At 43.1% G+C, this 19,805-nt stretch overlaps 1 protein-coding gene across 2 annotated transcripts; it reads right to left on the bottom strand.

Moving 5' to 3' along the window:
* Positions 1 to 3,444: 3,444 nt before the first annotated feature.
* On the bottom strand, positions 3,445 to 12,929 carry LOC123164249 (serine/threonine-protein kinase BLUS1). Of its 2 annotated transcripts, XM_044581661.1 has the most exons (21): positions 12,608 to 12,928; positions 11,525 to 11,957; positions 10,377 to 10,631; positions 9,127 to 9,251; positions 8,975 to 9,019; positions 8,798 to 8,879; positions 8,635 to 8,703; positions 8,385 to 8,555; positions 8,247 to 8,312; positions 7,676 to 7,744; positions 7,399 to 7,536; positions 7,240 to 7,316; positions 6,488 to 6,757; positions 5,680 to 5,771; positions 5,362 to 5,444; positions 4,478 to 4,603; positions 4,362 to 4,404; positions 4,227 to 4,261; positions 4,037 to 4,098; positions 3,918 to 3,969; positions 3,445 to 3,770 (listed from the first exon to the last, which is right to left on the bottom strand). In XM_044581661.1, the coding sequence occupies exons 2-21, from the start codon at positions 11,693 to 11,695 to the stop codon at positions 3,699 to 3,701; spliced, it is 2,103 nt and encodes a 700-aa protein (XP_044437596.1). In that variant the 5' UTR covers positions 11,696 to 11,957; positions 12,608 to 12,928; the 3' UTR covers positions 3,445 to 3,698. The 2 variants fall into 2 exon arrangements, with proteins under 2 accessions (XP_044437596.1, XP_044437595.1); XM_044581660.1 differs by having other exon boundaries at positions 4,037 to 4,261; positions 12,608 to 12,929.
* Between the last annotated feature and the right edge of the window lie 6,876 nt (positions 12,930 to 19,805).

Raw genomic sequence — 19,805 nt, 5'->3', positions numbered from 1 at the left:
GTTGCCAAAAACGAGTTGTTGACTCGCCTCATCGCCACTGTCATTCCGAAGCCAGACTGACCTTATCAATGACAGCCGAAATATATATGTGCACGTGGCCCTAAGGACCAGCGCCCTGGAGCCTCAGCTTTTTTCATTCAACCCTTGAATCGATCTGAAGTGATTGACTCCATATATCGCAATCGCCCATGTACCATGGGAAACCATAATCTCGCCACCCGAGGAGATAACCTAAATCTACGCTCGAGGTCGCGTGAATTTGAGGAGAATCAAAGCCTGAATGACCAGCTCAAAGATGAAGTGTCACCTTTGTAAGGACTAAAAATAAAATCTTAACCCAAACTACTAGCCGGAACTGAGGCGTCGGGATTCATCTTCCCACTACCGAGTGGCAAGCAGAAAGAAGGCGAATCCACATGTTGACCGGTGAAACTCAGAGGGGAGAAAACTTTGCCCTAGCCGCATACGCGTGAGCGAAAGGAAAATATATCATAGCATGTGGACATGCATAATTTAGGTAGCAAGGCATCAATGCCATCGGTGTTGCGTGCTCATGGGAGCAGTTCAAGCAAATTTAAGCTGGAGTATATTGTTTACACCTAATTATGAAATGATGCCACTATGGTAGGCAATTTGGCCTGAGTAACACCATTAATCCTGAGCGAAGAGCCGTTAAACCACAGCATATTAGTTAGGAAACACCGCATGTACATGTCACTTGTCTCAAGTCTGAACTTCCGTCTCGAGGATATTCCATTCCGTCGTTAAGGGGTCTTCAACAACTTCATCTGTCTCGGTGGTTGCAAGTCAACCCCTTCGATGTCAAAGCGGGCGAAAAAAGATAAGTCAACTTCGTGTTAGCGTCATTGTGCGGTCTTTTTAATCTGCGTCTATTCATAAGTTGTATGATAGAAATGTCTTCGAACCTCAACCCAATCATACTTCTTCCAAGGCGCACTCCATCCTCTTCCAAACTAAAAATTGCACTGCTAGCATCTTCTTTGTCCTCTCCGCCTCCTACCGACCAATTTTGATACACTATTGTTGCGGTTGTGTGATGGAGTTGTTTGTTAGTGACATGGGCATTTTGATCTGCAAAATGAGTACGCGTTATTGGAGATGCCCCAAAGCTGCGAGGGTTCAAGTGCTTGACAGTGTGCATGTTTTTTTTACGCTAGTGTGAATGTTTTCTTTAAGAAGAAGTGTCTGCGGTTGACCGTTTCAAGCAAAAATAATGAGTTAGCCTAGTACAATCGATGGCTTGGGCACTAGGCGACACATCTTGAAAAAGATGCTCGCAGCTTCGGTTGAACTGTCGCCCTACGCGCCGCGCCGGCGGCCGGCCATGTTTGTTGTATGCAGGAACCAGGAAGGATGAAGGGCACACGCCAGTTGGGACTTGAGAGGCTCCTTTGATCCTTTCCGTCCGGCTATACATGCACCCTGCCAGTACGCTACCCAGCGGATTGATCACATATGCCATCAGGCTATACATGCATCCTGCCAGTACGCCACCCACAGGATAATCACATATGCCAACGCCGGTGATGTCGCGTTGAGGGAAAAAACATATCATTGTATTCGTCGTCAAATGAGGTTGTAAGCGTTTTTATATATAATAATGGGAGGTTAATAACTGTGAGACTCACCCAAACCGTCAATAAAGAGCCCCCCCCCCCCCGCGCGCGCCTACCAGACCTCTTTGACACGCCAAAGCCCGGTCGGCGTTGGCAGTGGGGTGGTGGGGGTGTCCTTTCCTCTTCACGCGCTGGTGGGCGGCGCGGGCTGGCGTCACCGAGCGCAAACGCGATGCTTTGTGAGGTGCGACGGTTGTAGCGTTGACGTGGAGGGTTGCGACGAGGACGGTGGTGTGATCCAGGCGTGGCGAAGGTGGCTCGGGTCGAGATCTCCTGGATCTGGCGGCCTGGCCACGGCGAGCGGCGCGGGGTGGTTGCTGCATGGGACATGGGGCGGGTGGCGGTCTCTTGCTGCATGCAGCGCGGACCCCGCGATGCGGCACGGGCCCGGCTTGGTGGCGCTACTCGGGGTCTCTTGGGCGGCGATGCTACCAGTCTTGGTGGCAGTGCGGTCCGCCAGTGTGCGGAGTGCAGTGGGCATAGTGGACCTTGTAGGTGGTGGTGAACAGTGCCCCAACAACGTGCAGGTGTTGGGCCGGTCTAGTCAGTGTTGGCACACGCTTTCGGCGCGCTCCTCTCCCCTGATGGTCTATGGTGGTGTCGGGCCAAAGAGGACTTCCCTCCAACCCTAATCGGGTCTATGCGGGCCGAGGCCACGTGGATGGCCACCTCCCATGTTCGGACCGCCGCCAATGGGTGTGGATCTACCGCCGACAGGCCACAAATCCATCCCTCACCCTTCGGGGGATCTCGCTTTGCCCACCGGGGCAGGATGGGCGGGGAGTCCTGATTTGCCCGTGCCTAGGGTCTAGGCATGGGCGTAGGGTTGATCAGGGGCAAGGAGTGACCTTCACGCTTGTTCCTTTGGTGTGCAACGGTTGCAGGGTGGGGTGAGGTGGATTCGGGGCCATGAATGTCGGGACGGCAACCATGGGTGAAAGTCCGCAGTTGACTCTTCCGGCGGACAATCATGAACGATGGTGGTTGCCTATGTCCCTTGGTCGTATGGATGAACAACGGGTGTAGTGCAATGTAGCAACGCAGGGTGACTCGTGCACACTCTTCCCCTGTGGCCACATGACACCAAACTCGGGTCTGGAAGGTTTGGTACTCATCAAAGATGTCCTTCGGCACCCCTAGTCGGCTGCCAATCGAAAGCACCCACAACTTTGGCGGTTGGTGCCGAGGCTGTGCCCAAGAGTGTCGCTCTCTTTTCAGAGACGTTGTTGTGGTTCTTCTCTATGTGCCATGTTCCGGGTGAAACTCCCTCGTCCGTCTCGGATAGGACAGCGACAAACGCTTAGCGCCGCTTTCATCCTGAGGGACATTATCATCGGAGCTTAAGGTGCCATGGGCGTGTCATCGGAACTTCACGTCTTCCAGGCCTTCGCATGCTGCCCGCTCCTTCGGAAACGTAAATCGCCTTGCTTTCCGCCACTGTCATTTTTCTGGTTATCCCAATATTTGCTTTATAAGACGACTTCCTCACTGCCTTGCCTTGTATCATTCGGCCGTGCGCTTTGTGCTTTAGCAAGCGTCTGTTTGGAGTACATAACTTTATTGGCATACTACACATTTTTTGTTAGTCAAATTGAAGACCTAGAAATCCATGCCCGACTTACCAATCTTGCTGTAGCGAGTACCTAAAACCAAAGACACCAAGGCGCCAAGGAAATAGGTAACTGTTGGCTCCAGCTCATTCACGGGCAATCAGTATTATCATTTATTTACATGCTGCAAGACAACGCTGTGACTTGTGAATAATGCACAAAGAGAAGAAACGTTCAACCATGCACACGCTAAAGAATGAGAAAGGGGACAAACAAGTTCACAAACGGTTGCTATCGAAACATTGTAGTTGACGGAAACTAATCCTCACCGATAACACAAAGCATGCTGTACAAATCAAAGATTATACTATAATGTGAACTCGCTAAAATACTTACAATTACAATTGATACAACTACCTGATTTCGAAACATAATACAATTAATTTCACTAACCAGGTCCAAAATTGGGGAGCTGAATTATACAACGGGGACTAGGGGGGAATATAATATGTCATTGCTTTGTACTACCCTCTCTTCGCAACCTTTCGTCTTTCTTCGACAACCCGTTGATCTGCTGCTCAAGCTGTCATGCAGACAACATAATCAATGTCTCAGACCCATGATTTAAAATCGAAAACATAACTTACAAGAAGTAAAGATTCTCTTTGTTCAGATCATGCAAACCATTAAAACAAATGCAAAGCTCCAAATATGGTTGCTGACAATTTACCTGATTATTTCTCAGCTTCAATCTCTGCACTTCCTCAGCGAGTTCTGTGACACTGCAAATTTTCACAAATTCAGTAGTGTCCTTGAATACGGAGGACCACTCTGAGAACGGTAGTATACCTTCGCTGTAGTTGGACGACATACGACTCCAATCCCTTCTCTCTGGCAAGCGATCCAGATGACTGAACATATATAAGCACTTATTAAAACAATCACAAGAAAATATGCTTAACAGTAATTGACCTTTAAAGTTCACATGTCTTGAGGTCAAATGTGAAATAACATATGGAACACACTCCATCAGACACACCTGAGACAAACCAACTGTACTTGCATCGGAAACATCTGCCAGAAAACATTCCCCGCGTGAAACCAAATGAGATATCAGTATGCCAGTCAAATTATCAGATTGAAGTTTAATATAAACAATTCTCATGATACGTACCAGATGTTTCCTCAATTGAAGAAATCAATCTACTTAGCACTTCCTGTAAATTCAACAAATTGTAAAAATGCTAACATTTTTTTGTGTGTTTTGAAATAATAAATGCAATAAAATACCTTTTGCATAGAATTTTGCTGCATCAAGAATTGTAGTGTCGGAAGAATTGTGGATGAATTGGAAGCTGGCCGTGTTACGCCACTTGGTAAATTTGGCCTGCTGTTGCTGCTTGCTGATGAAGCTACCTAAGAGTAGGTAAGTAGAGTTAAAATTATTTGTGTCCAAATCAAAACCCGAAAAGGCAATATTAATAGGCACAGTTGCACAGAACAAACAACTGGGTGTATTTTCTGGAAATGTCAACCATAATATCCCCCTTGCAGCAACCCCTGCCTAGCAAACCTATTGGGGAGAGTGGGACCATGGTCGAACTATATTTGAAGGAACAATGATAATAACATGTGAGATATACATTGAATGCTCTGGGTTGCTTCAGAATTAATATTCTTCAGGATTCTAATTATGTGCAAAATGAAGCCAGCAAGTTTCATCCACAAAGGCATTGTGGTCGTCTGGAGGTATCAATCAACTGACCATACAAGTTGTTTTCCATGCAAAAGAACTTGAGGCTCCAGACTTGTCTACTAGTAGAGTTTTTTATTTTTCGAGAAAATGCAGAGACTTTGAGTTTCATTTCATTGAGAAGATGAGTTTTTTGGTTACAGCCTCCTAAGAGGCAAGAGCATAGAAAAAAAGGTTACAATCAATGAACATCCCAGGTTGCTGGCAGTATCAGTCTACTAGTAGAGTCATAAACATTGTAAATCAATCACTTCAGCTCTTAGTAACATAATGGACTTGTGCATTTAAATAATGCTACCAAGTAAATTCTACCAAGACAATCCAGGGTTTCATTTTGACTCGTAACTAAGACAAATATCAAATACAATTAACTATTCACTATCCTAGTTCCCAGTAACCTCTACGCCAAACAACCCAGTACCTTTTGACCAGGATTATCTGATGTGACCTGAAATCGCCCCCTTCGCTGGACAACATTTCCTTCCGACGCCTCATCGGGTGCAACTGTTCAAACATGACATGTGAAATTAATTGCCCAAGTAATAAATAGAAGAGATGATTAGATGGTGACCTCAAATAATTTCAAAATTATTAAAATAACATGAAAATTTGGTTGCCAAATCATGCATACCGACTCCAATTTTACATGAATCTAATCACAAGAGATGTGCTGTAGAGCTCATGATCATCTTACTAGAGTACTAGAGAGAGGTAGATGTAGGGCTCATGATCATCTTACCAGACAGATGTGGGCGTATGTCCTTCATTTGACGGAAAAACAAAGGGCCACTTCGGTTTCTGCTGCTCGGATTTTTCTGATGAAAGTCATTCCTTCCATTTTACAAAATTTGAAGTGTTACCACAATGTAGAATAGCCACATGAGACAAAATACATGGAGAAGAGTAAAAAATGTGGGCCAGAAGCCCAGAATAGGAAGCTATAATACAATGAAAAGGTGTCAATATCACCACATTGTTGCCAAAAGTTGAAAACAAATCAGTACTTCTTTGTGCTCGTATCCATTTTCTAGATCGGCTACAACAACAAATGGAGAATGTTCTACCAAATGAGTCAGAATGTTTTATGTAACGAGTCCACGAAACCAAATATCAGAATATTTTATTTGTAAGATCAAAGGGAGGTCCAAACAATATTTCAAGCTAGGTTGACATACATACATAAATTTTGCAGACCCTATTTTCAAGTAAAATTTAAAAGGAGACTGCAAGTCTATGCCCCACATGGACTTGAAAGTTTGCCTCTCCCAAAAGAACAATGTCCTTACATTTCTTTTCTAGTATTTCAGTAACCAAATGGCCTTAAGTCTCTCACCAACAACCAAGGAAATGTTGATGTGAGCCAAGCCTAGTGAGGAATGCTAGAATAGTAGCAGCAGCGGAATTGCAATTCTTCAAGGGCTACTAAAGGAATCCACGGTAAAATTATTCCCATTATTCTGTATTTGAGATGAAGAAATTGTAGTCCAAGGAAAATGGTGTAGCTAGCATGCAGGAAGAGAAGAAAAAAAGGAAAAAACATTGTTTACCTTCGTGAATCACTACCAACATTCTTGTAAGGCGAAAGAACATGCTCGGGAATAAGAGAACCACTTGAGAACTTGGGATATACACTATTTCCCAAATTTGAGGGTACGGAGACACTTCTTTCCAGATTTTCACCATTACAGTTGTCACTTCTACTATGGTCCATTTCTGAGAACTGCTGCACAGGTGATATAGACTCCATGCTTGGTTGTACCCGCAAATTCGTAGCAGTAGGGTCCGGATCATCATCACCGCCGACATCAAAGCAAGACCTGTGTCACTAGTCAGTGAGAATCCTTCACAGTTGACTAGTTTTTAAGTGACAGCTCAAAAGATGCAAAACATTATCATCTGAATTACGCTTCAGAAGGATGGAGCGGTAGGATTAACTCATCTAACCATGTACACTAGCTTCAGGCCCTATAAGTGATTCATTTTTTTGTAGAACCATGAAGTCCATCATTACCAGATGTATTTCACGCGGTATAAGAGACTGCCAAATTGATTGCACAATACTGTTGGTAAACATAATTTAGTTGGAGGTTTCAGCTCTAGCCTACCCCAACTTGTTTGGGACTAAAGGCTTTGTTGTTGTTGTTGTTTAAAAGGAAGTAAATTCTGAGCTCTGGGATCACAAACATCACAGTTTGTCAAACAGATTATTGCAGATAAAACTATAGCATTGTTCATAACATCAAAAGATTGTTCAATTTGATGGATATATGTACTAGACTGATCAAACTCCAGAACTTACTTTAGTGCCTCAAGGGGACGGGTTGGAAAGGAAGAGGCAAGATCTCCATCCAAATCTTCTACTTCTTGTATCTCATGCTGTTAGTCGGAAGAATTAGGCAACGATATAATAGTTTTAGGCTACTTTACCAAGTCACAGCAATAATTATGACCATAGTACCTCATCATGCCTTGCAGAAGCACCATGGTTAACCCTTTCCTGATAAATATTTTCTGATTCATTATAAACGTCTTGTAGCCCATTCCTATCTTTGTTGTTGGCACCATCAAAATGGTATGTGCCATTTGAACTGTCTAGCTGCCAATAAATAAATTTAAAGATTAGATAACACAGGTTTCTCACAAACATTTTGTTGTGTCTGTGTGACGGTTTGCGGTAGGAGGCTGATTATTGCTCAATCTGCATCAGCTAGTAGAAGGGGAAAATGAGCTCTTACAAGGGCAGCTGCGGTTTTCAAGTCCTCCAGATTAAAATTCCAGCCACTGATGCCCCTTATGTATTCTTTCTGAAAGGCAAATACTTGAGTTAGTAAGAACTGATAGAAAAAACTGTACTGATACTTCAAATCAAAATAAAGAAAGAACAAACAATTTGTGTACTCCAGCAGCCTAATATAGATAAATGAGAACTATAACCATGTACTTGCTACTATGACAGTTCCAAGTTCTAAACAACTGTAGTAAAATATTTCCATAGTAAGCCCACAGAAGGGGATTGCCTATCAGTTAACAGAACAAGAGCTTCCTTAAAAAGCCAAGTAATTTAATTCCAAGAATAATTAGATAAAAATAAAATAATGTAGGAGATCAGCAACGACTGCAAAAATAATTTCCTTTATTTGAAGGAGGCAAACCTAGAGTCAACTTCACATAACCCATTTAACAAATCTGAGAACCTGGTAAAAACACAAATCTAAGACATATCTGACAAAACAGTGGAAAAGATCAGCACTGATTTCCGTATTCGGAAGGCGCAAGATTACACATAACCAAAGAGCAAGCTCTAACCTGTGATAACTGCTCCTTGCTCTCTGGACCAAGCTTGTTATTGAGAAGTAAGTCAGCCTCTTTTGCCTACAGAAGAGTAAAATATAGTCAGGCTGGTTACGACGATGTCATGCCACCCCGTTAAACACTGTTCTGCACCTTCAACGCCCTAAAGCGGTCGCCCAGTGGAGTAAGTCCCTCAAGAATACTCTTTGCCAAAAAATCAGCTGATCGCGCTTGCTTAAAAAACGAATGTTTCAACAGCTTTTCTGAAGAGGGACGCTTCTGTGGATCCTTGACTAAACATACAGCAACCAAGTCCCTAAAAGACTGCAAATAACATGCACATAATAATCAATATAAATATCAATTATCTACAAAAGGAGCGCTGTAAATAGAAAAAAAGAACCTTCGAAAATCTTTTATCCCTCTCGTAGTCTAGACCTGGTGGTGCATTTTGCAACGTCATAAGCAACACCTGCAATGGAATAAGTGTAGCATGCAATGTTATCATTCTGTAACAGAGTAACTTGAAGTAGGTTAATTAACGGAAAACAGATATGCTTACGTACCTTCATTGGAGGGTACTTCGAAAATGGAGCGTGACCATGTGCTAGTTCTAATGCTGTTATCCCGAAGGACCAGATGTCAGCTCTGTTTGTAAATTGTGATTGGAAAAAAAGGAGAAACAGCTTAATCAGTTAGGATACTTAAATAGTCAGATTTAGAGTTACTAGACATGGACTTACTTGTAATCATAGCCATGCAGTTGTTGCATGACTTCAGGAGCCATCCTGCAAGATGCATGGGGTCATGTATGCTTTAACATAAATAACATAAGCAGAGAACAATGTGAACAATGGATATGAGCCACTAAACCTAAATGTTCGCAAGACATTACCAGCAAGGGGTCCCAACAAATGTATTTCTAGCTCGTTGTCTATTCCCAGTGTCAAACATGCAGGCAGATACTCCAAAGTCTCCTAGCTTAACAGCTCCATTTGTATCTATTAGGATATTTCCAGCCTGAAATGGATTAGTAATTTCGAACATAATTTAGAACATGCAAACAAAGAATGGTCTAAGTAAATATAGTAACTATACATCAATGTTATCATTCCTATTTGCTAGCTGTTATTTAGAACATGCACAACGTTGATTGCCCTAACGATATACTCACATGGAGAGAGAAAGGGATAAGAGAATCAACAAATGTCACATGGCAGCCAATAACGTGAAAACAGGGGTGTGCAAAACCAGTGCCAAAAACCCGTCTTGTTAGGGCCCTAACCATGGCAAGTGGCAACACGGTTGTCGGTTGGATGCACATTTGTGCCTAGCCAATAGGTGCCAGACCAACAAACTTTATTTTGGATCAGCCCCAACATTTATAGCAAGCCCATATTCCGCACAGCCAATAATTGGTAATTGGTAAAGCAAATAAATGCCAGTACAAAATATTGGCTATCTGCATGCTTTTCCTTATTTGACCAATGTTACCTTGCCAACTACTGACTAGGCACAACAAGGATTTACGCATCCAACCATGCAATCACTTGTCACCCTGGGCAATGCTTGGGAATCCCAGCCAGGTGACAAATCATCACTTGGTTAGGTGAGAACATGGTAAGAGACTAGTCGTTCTCTAGACAAACATCTTAATGACACTAGTTAGCAATCTCCTCTGCCCTTAATAGCATTAAAACTGTAGTGCCCTAATCATTCTTCTGATTCCTCTCATCATACTGTTCTACCAGCAATACATGATAAAGATGCATTTGTCTCCCTCTTGGAACAAAAATCTTATGTTGCAAGCCACAGAGAAGCAGCCGTAACCATCGACGCACCACCCTTTGAGGGGCTGACATGCGGTCTGACCCAGCCCTCAAAGACAGGGTGCATAGCACAAGGCTAAGGCAACAACTGAAAGTTCAACATTTAATACAAGGCTACAAGAAATTCAACTAATAAGGTCGTCTGCAAGGGGAACAGTTCTGGATGATGAATGAAATATCTAAAATGGTATGTCTCTAAAGAAACATGTGGACTGTAATTAGTTTCTTAATAAACCAGATAAAGACAAATCAACTTTCTGTTATGCTAGATGCTTCAGAAGATAATTATGGATTCAAAGAACTCTGAAGTGTATACCTTTACATCTCTGTGAATATGCCCTTGAGAGTGTAGGTAGACGAGAGCTTTGAGAACTTCCCACAAAAGTGTGGCAATGACTGCTTCCTCAAACCCATCTGGAAAATTAGTTTTTATAATGTGCAGGGCAGATCCAGCAGCCATGAAAGGCATGACAACCCAAAGTTGATGGTCATTTGCAAATGAACAACATGCGCGAAGAAGATTAGGATGGTCAATCAAGCTCATGGTTTGTACTTCCCGCCTTATTCCATCCTGAAGAATGATAGTTCCAAAAGGTGAGGAAGACACGCAAACAAAAAACTAACGAAATACATATAAGTAGGTTGAAATTAGCATGTTCATATTGAAGATAAGCAGTAAGCCCGTATAACTGTCTGAAAGAAGAGAACTTATGCATATGTCACTTATCAAACATAAGAAGTTACCAATTCACAACAAAAAAGTGCAACCAAAGCATTACTGGAAACATCCATACAAGGCTACAAACAGGATTGTATTTACATCAAAAATTGGAATGATGGATTTTTTTTCTTTAACTAAACATAGAAAATTTCCACCGCCAAGAATGTAATCCACATTTCTACAGTAGACAGTTCAATGAAAGAAAAATCGAATTGTTGTTTGAAAGGTAACATTTGCTGAAAGAATAGCATAGCTGGCAACCAGACGAGGAAGGTAACAGATGGCCCATTGATAGTCTCATGTATGCATTATTCTGTGCTCAAACTGATTAGACGGAAGTGGATTCATAGCTTGTTCAAAACATTCTAAAGAAAATATTGAAGCATCGTAATAGTCTACATTGAAGTAAGCTGATATGCATTTTTGGTAAATTGTAACATACATACGCTACACTCACATTTGGATTCCAGTATCTCAATCAAAAACCTAATACACAACAGAATAAGGTCTATACACATGACCAAACCATATCGTTGCTCAACAATACACAAGAGCCTTATAACACTTCAATATTTATTTTTCTAGGCCTTTGGAGTATGGATTGTATCACATGCTCGACGTAAAGTAGTTGTTATCATAACAATAATCAATTTATCACAAAAAAAGGATCGGCAGACAAGGCAATGTCATGAAATATATTTGATCTTTTTTTTGTGGACCACAATAAATTGCAAGCTACTCACCAGGTCACTACTGCACTTCTCAAGGTCAAGAACTTTGATGGCAACAAAAGTATTGAGCGGGACACAAAGAGCCCTGTAAACTGTGGCACTAACTCCTTCTCCAACTTCCTCATATAACTTGTATTCCTTGGGATCAGTTGGAAATCCCCTCTTACGTGGTGCACGCTCCATGGTCCAAACTTATAGAACGTCACAAGTTTGCATAGAACTGGAGCACGGAAGGCAGTGTCAAGAACACCATATAGGTGTGCCCAAGAAGAACCATCAGCATGGTTACGTCTGCAGATGAATGCATGGACGTTGTATGATTCTTTGTTTCATATTATCAATCTCAAACGGCCTTTGGTCCAAGGGCAAATATAGGCTAAGACGATAATGAAGCAGGTACCACAACGCCACCCAAGCTGGCTCACACCAAGTGCACCGTTATAAGCTGCAAAACAAAGAATAGGAAGTCTTCAACATTGTGAACACACGAATGGAGGATATAGGCTAACTGCAGAGTATAGATCAACATAGCACAAACATAAAATGACCATTTTAGGAGATGCCCAAACCCAACAAATGTGACCAACAAGCAGCACGAGAAAGCATACTGAAACCTGGAAAGCAAAGTCCACAGCTCCATATCCATAGAGTAAGCTCTAGTAGACACACAGGAGTCATGAGTTATGTCATCCCTAGTGAAACGGGAAGTTCGTTCAGTCCAGCATTGGCAACCTGGACTAAGCATGAAAAAATATACCCTAGCATCCAGAGTCTAACTCGGGACAGGTGCACAAAGCTCAAGCGAAGCTTATCAAGCTCAGGTCCCTCAAATCGAACCAAAATCGCTAGCGCGCGCTTAGTTCATCATGGTAGCGTAGCGACACTGATTAGCTGGGCCGCAAGGGCAACAGGCTTCAATCCGGCGAACCACTTGTCCGCTAGCAGCAACCGAATCACCACGCCATAAGCTACGATGACCAATCGACCGGTTTGGAGTAGCTAGTAGTAGCTACCAACCCTAAAGATCGAGCTGCCGGGAAGCTTCGCCGCGACGGTACGAGGCCGAACAGAGGGTAACCCGGGCAGCAGCGTTACCTGGACGGCGCGACGGCGGTGGTTCGAGGGGCGGATCGCCTCCGGAAGAAGGGGCTGCGGCGCCGAGACGGCGGTGGCGGATCTCGCGGGGGAGGAGCTCTCGCGAATCTAGGAGCCTTGCAAGTGGCCGGCCGCGCAGCAGGACGGATCTGGACGGCGGAGGAGGAGACGACTGCGGTGGAGGAGGAGGGCGGCGGCGACTGGGAGGAGCGGGCAGGGAGCGTAACGGGCCGGGGGAAGACGAAGGGAAGGAGGAGAAGGTGGAGCAGTGGTCTTGCTGGAGATTTTCTGTGGCTGCTGCGTATTTTTGGCTGGGGTTTCCGGTGGAATAAAAACTGATTAATGGGCAGATGGATTTGGTTTGTTTTCGATGTGCATGTGGCATGTGGTCGGTAGCCAAAGATCCTGATTCCCTGTTTCTCGTGGTCGACGGCGCACGGCGGGTGCCTGTGCCGGAGGCGCAAAAGGGATACGGTTCCAAAAGGTTCTTTCTTTTCTTCCCTTTTCGAGGATCAAAGAGTTTTTTTTTTACATGGGATCAAAGAGTTCTTCTCCAAACGAACTAAGATCTCTTTTTCTACCCACAATCTTTTGGTTAATCTAACTAATCCGTAAAATGCGCAAAACTAGATTCTTATTAAAAAATTGAAATTATCCGTTTGTAGAAAAAAACGACTATTAGTTGTTTTTCTAGAAACGTGATTCTTATATCTCCTTCCTCTCTCTTGTGTTGGTCCTTGTGGGCATATTTATCGGTGTAAAAAAAGAACCTGCAGACGTCCGCGACGTGATGGCAACCACGACGGGCTCACTGGTGTGCCACACATCGAGGTTGCCCTTCTCTAGATGTTGTGCCACGACTGCCGCTGCCTTCGCGTCGTCCACCCAGTTCGTTACACCTGCCGAGGTCAGCTCCTTGGCTTCTATAGGTGTGTTCAAGTTTTTGCCCTCGGTGGCTATCTACATGAGTGTATACTCCGCCATCATTTTGTGAGTTCGAGAGCCGGCGAATCAGCTCTCGTGTATTTGGATACCGCGACAAAATGTCATGGTAGGATAAAAAAAGTCTGCACAGGAACTAGACAAACACACTTTTCAACCCAAACGCAATCTTCTATAAACTGATTATTAACAACAAAAAGATAATATAACTAGTTTTAATAAAAATCAAGTAAAACCTCATTGTCTATAAATCAAGCACTAATGTTTGCGATCAAACAACTGCTAAGAGAGTAAGAGTGATTATTATAGGTACTTTGTCTGACATATTTCTGATCTGTGGAAAGCTCTTTGGTTTATATCAATTCAAAACTTACTTTGGGACGCCTTTCTTCGTTTTCCCTACATCGTATGCAGCATTCTCGTCCAATGGGATTTTTACTTATTTATGCTCTTCTCTCTTGTATTAGGATCACCAAGTGTAGCATCAAATCATTATCATTTGACGATTATTGACTAGGACACAATGTGCCACACCCCTTGGTGCACAGGGTCGGGTAAAACACAATGGTGAGCAACTCTCTGGCCCTGAAGCTTAGTGGTGTTATAGCCACAAATTCCAACCAAATGTGGGGTTGAATTTAGTGCGAGCTATGAGTTCATTGAGTTGCTCTAATTGGAGATGACAATTATAATGTGAACCATTTGCTTTACTCTTTACTCATCTCCCACTCATGCTTAAATCTTTGCGGAGTTGCATTAATTGTGTACTAAAAATTAAACCGACAAGCTACGATGCATTCACATTGGACAACTAGCATGGTGTCCATGTGTTACCTTTAGGGATAACGAGAATGATGTGAATGTCCATGAAACAAAACTTAATGTGAGCGAAGGTCCTCTTCTACCCCCGAGCTCATTTGAGATCGGGGTGAAAAGTAAAATGCGAAGAAAATGAAAAAAAATCTAAACAAATGTGCAAGCTTTGACAAATGTTTTGAGTGCTTAGAAATACTCATCATGAAATGACATTCGTGGAAGACATAACAAGAAAAAACAAAATCAGGAATCCAAACTGCTTTCATAAATAACATTTTAAAGCATCGATTTTTTTTGCCTCGTCTTCCAAGAATGTTATTTCATGATGAACTTTTGTATGTTGATACATCTCCGACGTATCTATAATTTTTTATTGTTTCATGCTATTATATTATCAATCTTAAATACTTTATATGTAATTTTATATCATTTTGGGGGACTAACCTATTAACTCAGTACCTAGTGCCAGTTGTTTTCTGCTTGTTTTTGGTTTTACAGCAAAATTGTACCAAACAGAGTCCAGACACGATGAAACTTTTTGATGATCTTTTTGGACATAAGAGACCATAGAAGCTTCGGTGATGGACCAGAAGACCTACGAGGAGACGGCAAGGCGATAGGGGGCGCCCTAGGGGGTAGGCGTGCCCTGATGCCTTGTCGGCCCCTCGTGGCTCCGTCTGACCTAATTCCAACTCTATAATTTCTCAAATATTGTGAAACCCCAAAAAAGCCACCGAAGTTCACACCCTTGCAGATGCTAATCTCCATTTGGAGTGGTGTGGAGGCATAATGCTTCCTAAAATGCCACTAGGCCCACCGTAATCTCCTCACGTCATCGCATAATGCGAGATGTCGTGATTCCACTAAGGGACCCTTGAGGCGGTCACCAAACCCGTACAAATGGCAACCCTTGGGGGCAGTCACCGAACATGTACAATTCGCAACCCTTGGGGGCGGTCACCGGAACCCGTACAAATTACTCAAGGCAATCTCCACAACTTAATTGGAGACCCCGGCGCTTGTCCTGGAGCTTTCCACCACAATGATTGATCTCCGTGACACCACCAATCGTCTAGGGCGCCCAAGCACCCAAGAGGAACAACCTCTATGGGACGAAGCACCCAAGAGTAATAAGCTACTCAACTTTCACTTCCACGTATCACCATGGAGAACTCAAAACTGATGCACCAAATGCAATCGCAACGGCACACGGAGTGCCGAAGTCCTTCTCTCCCAAGTCGCACCACAACAATTAATGCTATGGAGGAATATGAGAGGAATAACACAAGAAGAGAACATGAAGAATAATGCTATGGAGGAGTATGCGAGGAATAACACAAGAAGAGAACATGAAGAACTCCAAGATATAGATCCAAAGGGTTACCCTCACTTAGGTGAGAGAAAAATTGGTGGAAGAATAGATTTAGATCTCCTCACACTATCGCTTGGGGAGCAGTACTACCGCTTAAAGAGGTACTACCGCTCGGGAGTAGTACTGCTGCTTAGAGCAGTACTATCGCTCTATTACCACTTAATGAGGTACTACCGCTCGGGAGCTGTACTACCGCTTAGAGCGGTACTATCGCTCTCTACTACCGTGAAATTCGTGACGAGTTCTAGAAGCATTTTCCCAAGCGGAAGTAGTTGCGGTAGGCCACAATGGAAGTACCGCATGAAGCGGTACTACCGTGGTACCAAGTAGTACTACCGCTTGGGTGCTGCAAAATAGCCCAAGCAAAACATAAGAACCAGGTAAGGTTGAAACTGTCATAACTTTTGCAAACGGGCTCCAAAATTAGCAAACTCAGGCTTGTTGGATAGAAGACGGCAATATATAGCAATGGAGAATAAATTTTAATAGGATGAGGAAGAGTACCTTCCCTAAATATGAACCGACAAAATCTCCAACACCAAAACGCAAAGATGATGCATACGAACTCCATTTTCGATGAACTTGAGTTTGTCATGAAGATGACCACAAGCTCAAAAACTCACAAAGAGAAAATCCAAACAAGAACCAAGAAAGATAATGCCAAGGATGCAATGGTTTGATCTCTCTATGAATGATACAATCAAGCTACTCACTCGAGAGCCCCCCTTGATAGCACGGCTATCGATCCTATAACCTAGCCTCCCAACTAACACGATGAGACCGGTAAAATAGAAAATCTGTCAAGGACAAACCTTTGCCTTGCACATAATTCACTTGAGCTATATGATGACGATCTTGACCTCATCAAGTTGGACCACCTTTCTTAATTGCGCTAGCTCGATGAAGACTAGTAGATTGCTCCCTATACTCCACTATGGGTGAGCCAATCCTCAGCACATCTTAAGTCCATTGTCACCACAATGGACGACAAGCTTCAAGCATGATCTCTTTGTGATGCTCCACTTGAACTTGGCACACCACGACCTTGATGACGATCACCACTTGCTGCCATCCTCCATGGGTTAATGATATCTTCCTTTTGATGCGCACCCATGGAAACGTACCTAACCCCATAAGGAAAACTCACATGGATCATTGGTTAGTAAACAAAGCGTAATAGACAATGTTTATCATACCTTGGGATCACTTGATCCCACTCGGTACATCTTCAACGCTTTGTGTGTTATCTTCTCTCTTCATAAAGATGATGTCTTGAAGGTAAACATGATGTTCACACAGTCTTCTTCTTCAAGACATGCTTGCAATAAGCTCAACACTCACATGATCAATCTTTGGATAAATCCTTGAATACCAACTTGGTCAACACATAGTCTTCTAGTTATAGCCTTGAAACCAACAAATGATCTTCAAGCAAAGCATGTGGACAAACCCTTCAAATGTAACTCAAGGCAACCATTAGTCCATATAGGGATTTTCATCAATTACCAAAACCAAACATGGGGGCACCATGCTCTTTCAATCTCCCCCATTTTGGTAATTGATGACAATCACTTTCAAGAGAGCTTATATAAGGAACAAGCACAACCATGCATAACAACAACCAATAAAGCATGCACATGAGATCCAAATGCTTAAGAACGAAACCAAAGCATGAAACCAAAACTCTAAACTCTCTAAACTTCTCCCCCATTAGCATCGATTGTCAAAATGGGCGAAAAACTTAGAAGGATCCAAAGATTGCAAAAGAATGATATGGCAAGGCATATAAAAAAGTGAAGCAGGCAATCAAAAGATCCGACGAGCCAAATGGATAAAAGAAATTATGATTTGGGCAAAGGAGTGTTATAAGGAAACTACAGAAGCTCCCCATGATATGTGCACTATTTAGAATTTCTGTATATGGATACAAAGTGCACAAAATAGGATCATCACTAACCCAAAATCAATAGAAACACAAAACAATTGAAAGCAACCATAGATACGAAAATAAGCCTAGCACTTGCAAAAAACATATGGTTGAGAAACATGTAAAAGACATAACTTAAGAAAAGGCTCAACCAAAATGATGTGTGTGAGTCATGGCAAAGCACTTGAGAAGACTAGTATAAGGATGAGCATTAAGCATCAACATAGTCTTGAATAGATGAGATACAAGGTGCAAGGATGCCCTTCCCACACACACAAAGTTGAGAAGGTCACACACACACCAAGCAAATGGGTTCACAAGCTCACTAATATGCAAATTTAAAAACAAAGCTTGTGACAACCCATGGTGAAGATAGGAAATAGTAGGCTTGTAAAGACAAGCATGAGGACAACAATCTTCACCAGAAATGAGTGCATCAAGATGCAAGGATATAAGACCCCGCACTCAAGACAAATCCTTGAAGGAAATATACCCTAGAGGCAATAATAAAGTTGTTATTTTATATTTCCTTAATCATGATAAAGGTTTATTATTCATGTTGGAATTGTATTGATCGGAAACTTAAATACATGTGTGAATACATAAACAAATATCGTGTCCCTAGTAAGCCTCTACTAGACTAGCTCGTTGATCAAAGATGGTTAAGGTTTCCTAACCATGGACATGAGTTGTCATTTTATAACGGGATCACATCATTAGGAGAATAATGTGATGGACAAGACCCATCCGTTAGCTTAGCATATTGATCGTTCAGTTTATTGCTATTGCTTTCTTAATGTCAAATACATATTCCTTTGACTATGAGATTATGCAACTCCCGGATACCGGAGGAATACCTTGTGTGCTATCAAACGTCACAACGTAACTGGGTGATCATAAAGATGCTATATAGGTAGCTCCGAAGGTGTTTGTTGAGTTGGCATATCACTACAAAAAAATACACTTCCGTGATGATACGTGTTTGTCACAGTAGGTCACGTTTTCTGTCATGCATGTACATCCATGACGATTTTATGACAGAATCAAGATAGTCATACATGTGCTGTCATAGAAGTGTTCCATGACATTACCAGAATTATCATCACGGAAGTGTCCCATTCCATGACGATAAATCGCGCATCATAGAAGTGCTTTCATCAAGGGTGACCGACACGTGGCATCCACCGTAACAGGTCGCCGTTAAGCTATCGGGTCCGGTTTTGGATCCGATAACCCGTTAACAGCCCGGACCAATGGGTATTTTCCACGTGTAAAATTCTCATTGGCTAGAGGAAACACGTGTTGGCTCACCGATGGGACAGATGTCATCCACTCATTGGACAGGAGGCGCCTATGATACGTCGACACGTGGCATGGCCCAACAGAGGCCCATTCCGGTGAAAAGGCCGGCCCGTTTGACTTGGTCAGAAGGTAACAGGCCGGCCCACGGAAAGCCTGTTAACGGCCTGTTCATATATAGCCTATTTACGGCCCACTAACTACCGGCCTGTTACGGCCTATCGGAATTAAGCCCAGTAGCTTCATCTGGGCCGTCCAATATGATTCCAGCCCGTTGTAACTTCCGGCCCATGTATGGCCCATGATGTCTTTCGGCCCATATGAGGCCCTTTGTAACTCTCGGCCCATTAAAGGCCCAAGATGAAACTGGCCCATAATGAACAGTGTATCGCTTTATACCCATTAACGGCCCATTATTTCGTTGGCCGTTTCCAGGCCGTGTTAACTTTCGGCCTTCTAAGGGCCCATTTATTCTAGGGCTCATTTCTAGAATTCGGTTAGATACGGTCCGTTACTGGCCTGTTCCGTTTGTGGGCCAAATACACCCCGTGGTTACATTCGACCCGTTTTGGCCCGTTAACCCGTTGGGCTGTTTTCATAGCGTTATCAAATATGGCTTATTAACGACTCGTTATGGTCCACAAATAGTACGACCCATGTTTGGCGAAATGATTATACGCCCCGTAGAAGGCCCATGGATCCTACGGCCCGTAGAAGACCAATGGATCATACGGCCCGTAGAAGGCCATGGATCATACGGCCCGTAGAAAAGTCCATGGATCCTATGGCCCGTAGAAGGCCCATGGATCCTACGGCCCGTAGAAGGCCCACGGATCCTACGG

The sequence above is a fragment of the Triticum aestivum genome, chromosome 7D (assembly GCF_018294505.1).
Source record: "Triticum aestivum cultivar Chinese Spring chromosome 7D, IWGSC CS RefSeq v2.1, whole genome shotgun sequence".
NCBI lineage: Eukaryota > Viridiplantae > Streptophyta > Magnoliopsida > Poales > Poaceae > Triticum > Triticum aestivum.
The sequence above is the reverse complement of the archived record's forward strand: the minus strand, read 5'-3'. Positions and strand labels throughout refer to the sequence as shown.

Bases quoted from the DNA above. Each gene is read 5' to 3' on its own strand.
- LOC123164249 (XM_044581660.1), bottom strand. From the start codon at position 11,695: ATGGAGCGTGCACCACGTAAGAGGGGATTTCCAACTGATCCCAAGGAA. The intron at 7,317-7,398 runs GTACTATGGTCA...TCCGACTAACAG, and splicing joins CTTCTGCAAGGCATGATGAG to CATGAGATACAAGAAGTAGA. The intron at 4,604-5,361 runs GTACTGGGTTGT...ACCTACTCTTAG, and splicing joins CAGATAATCCTGGTCAAAAG to GTAGCTTCATCAGCAAGCAG.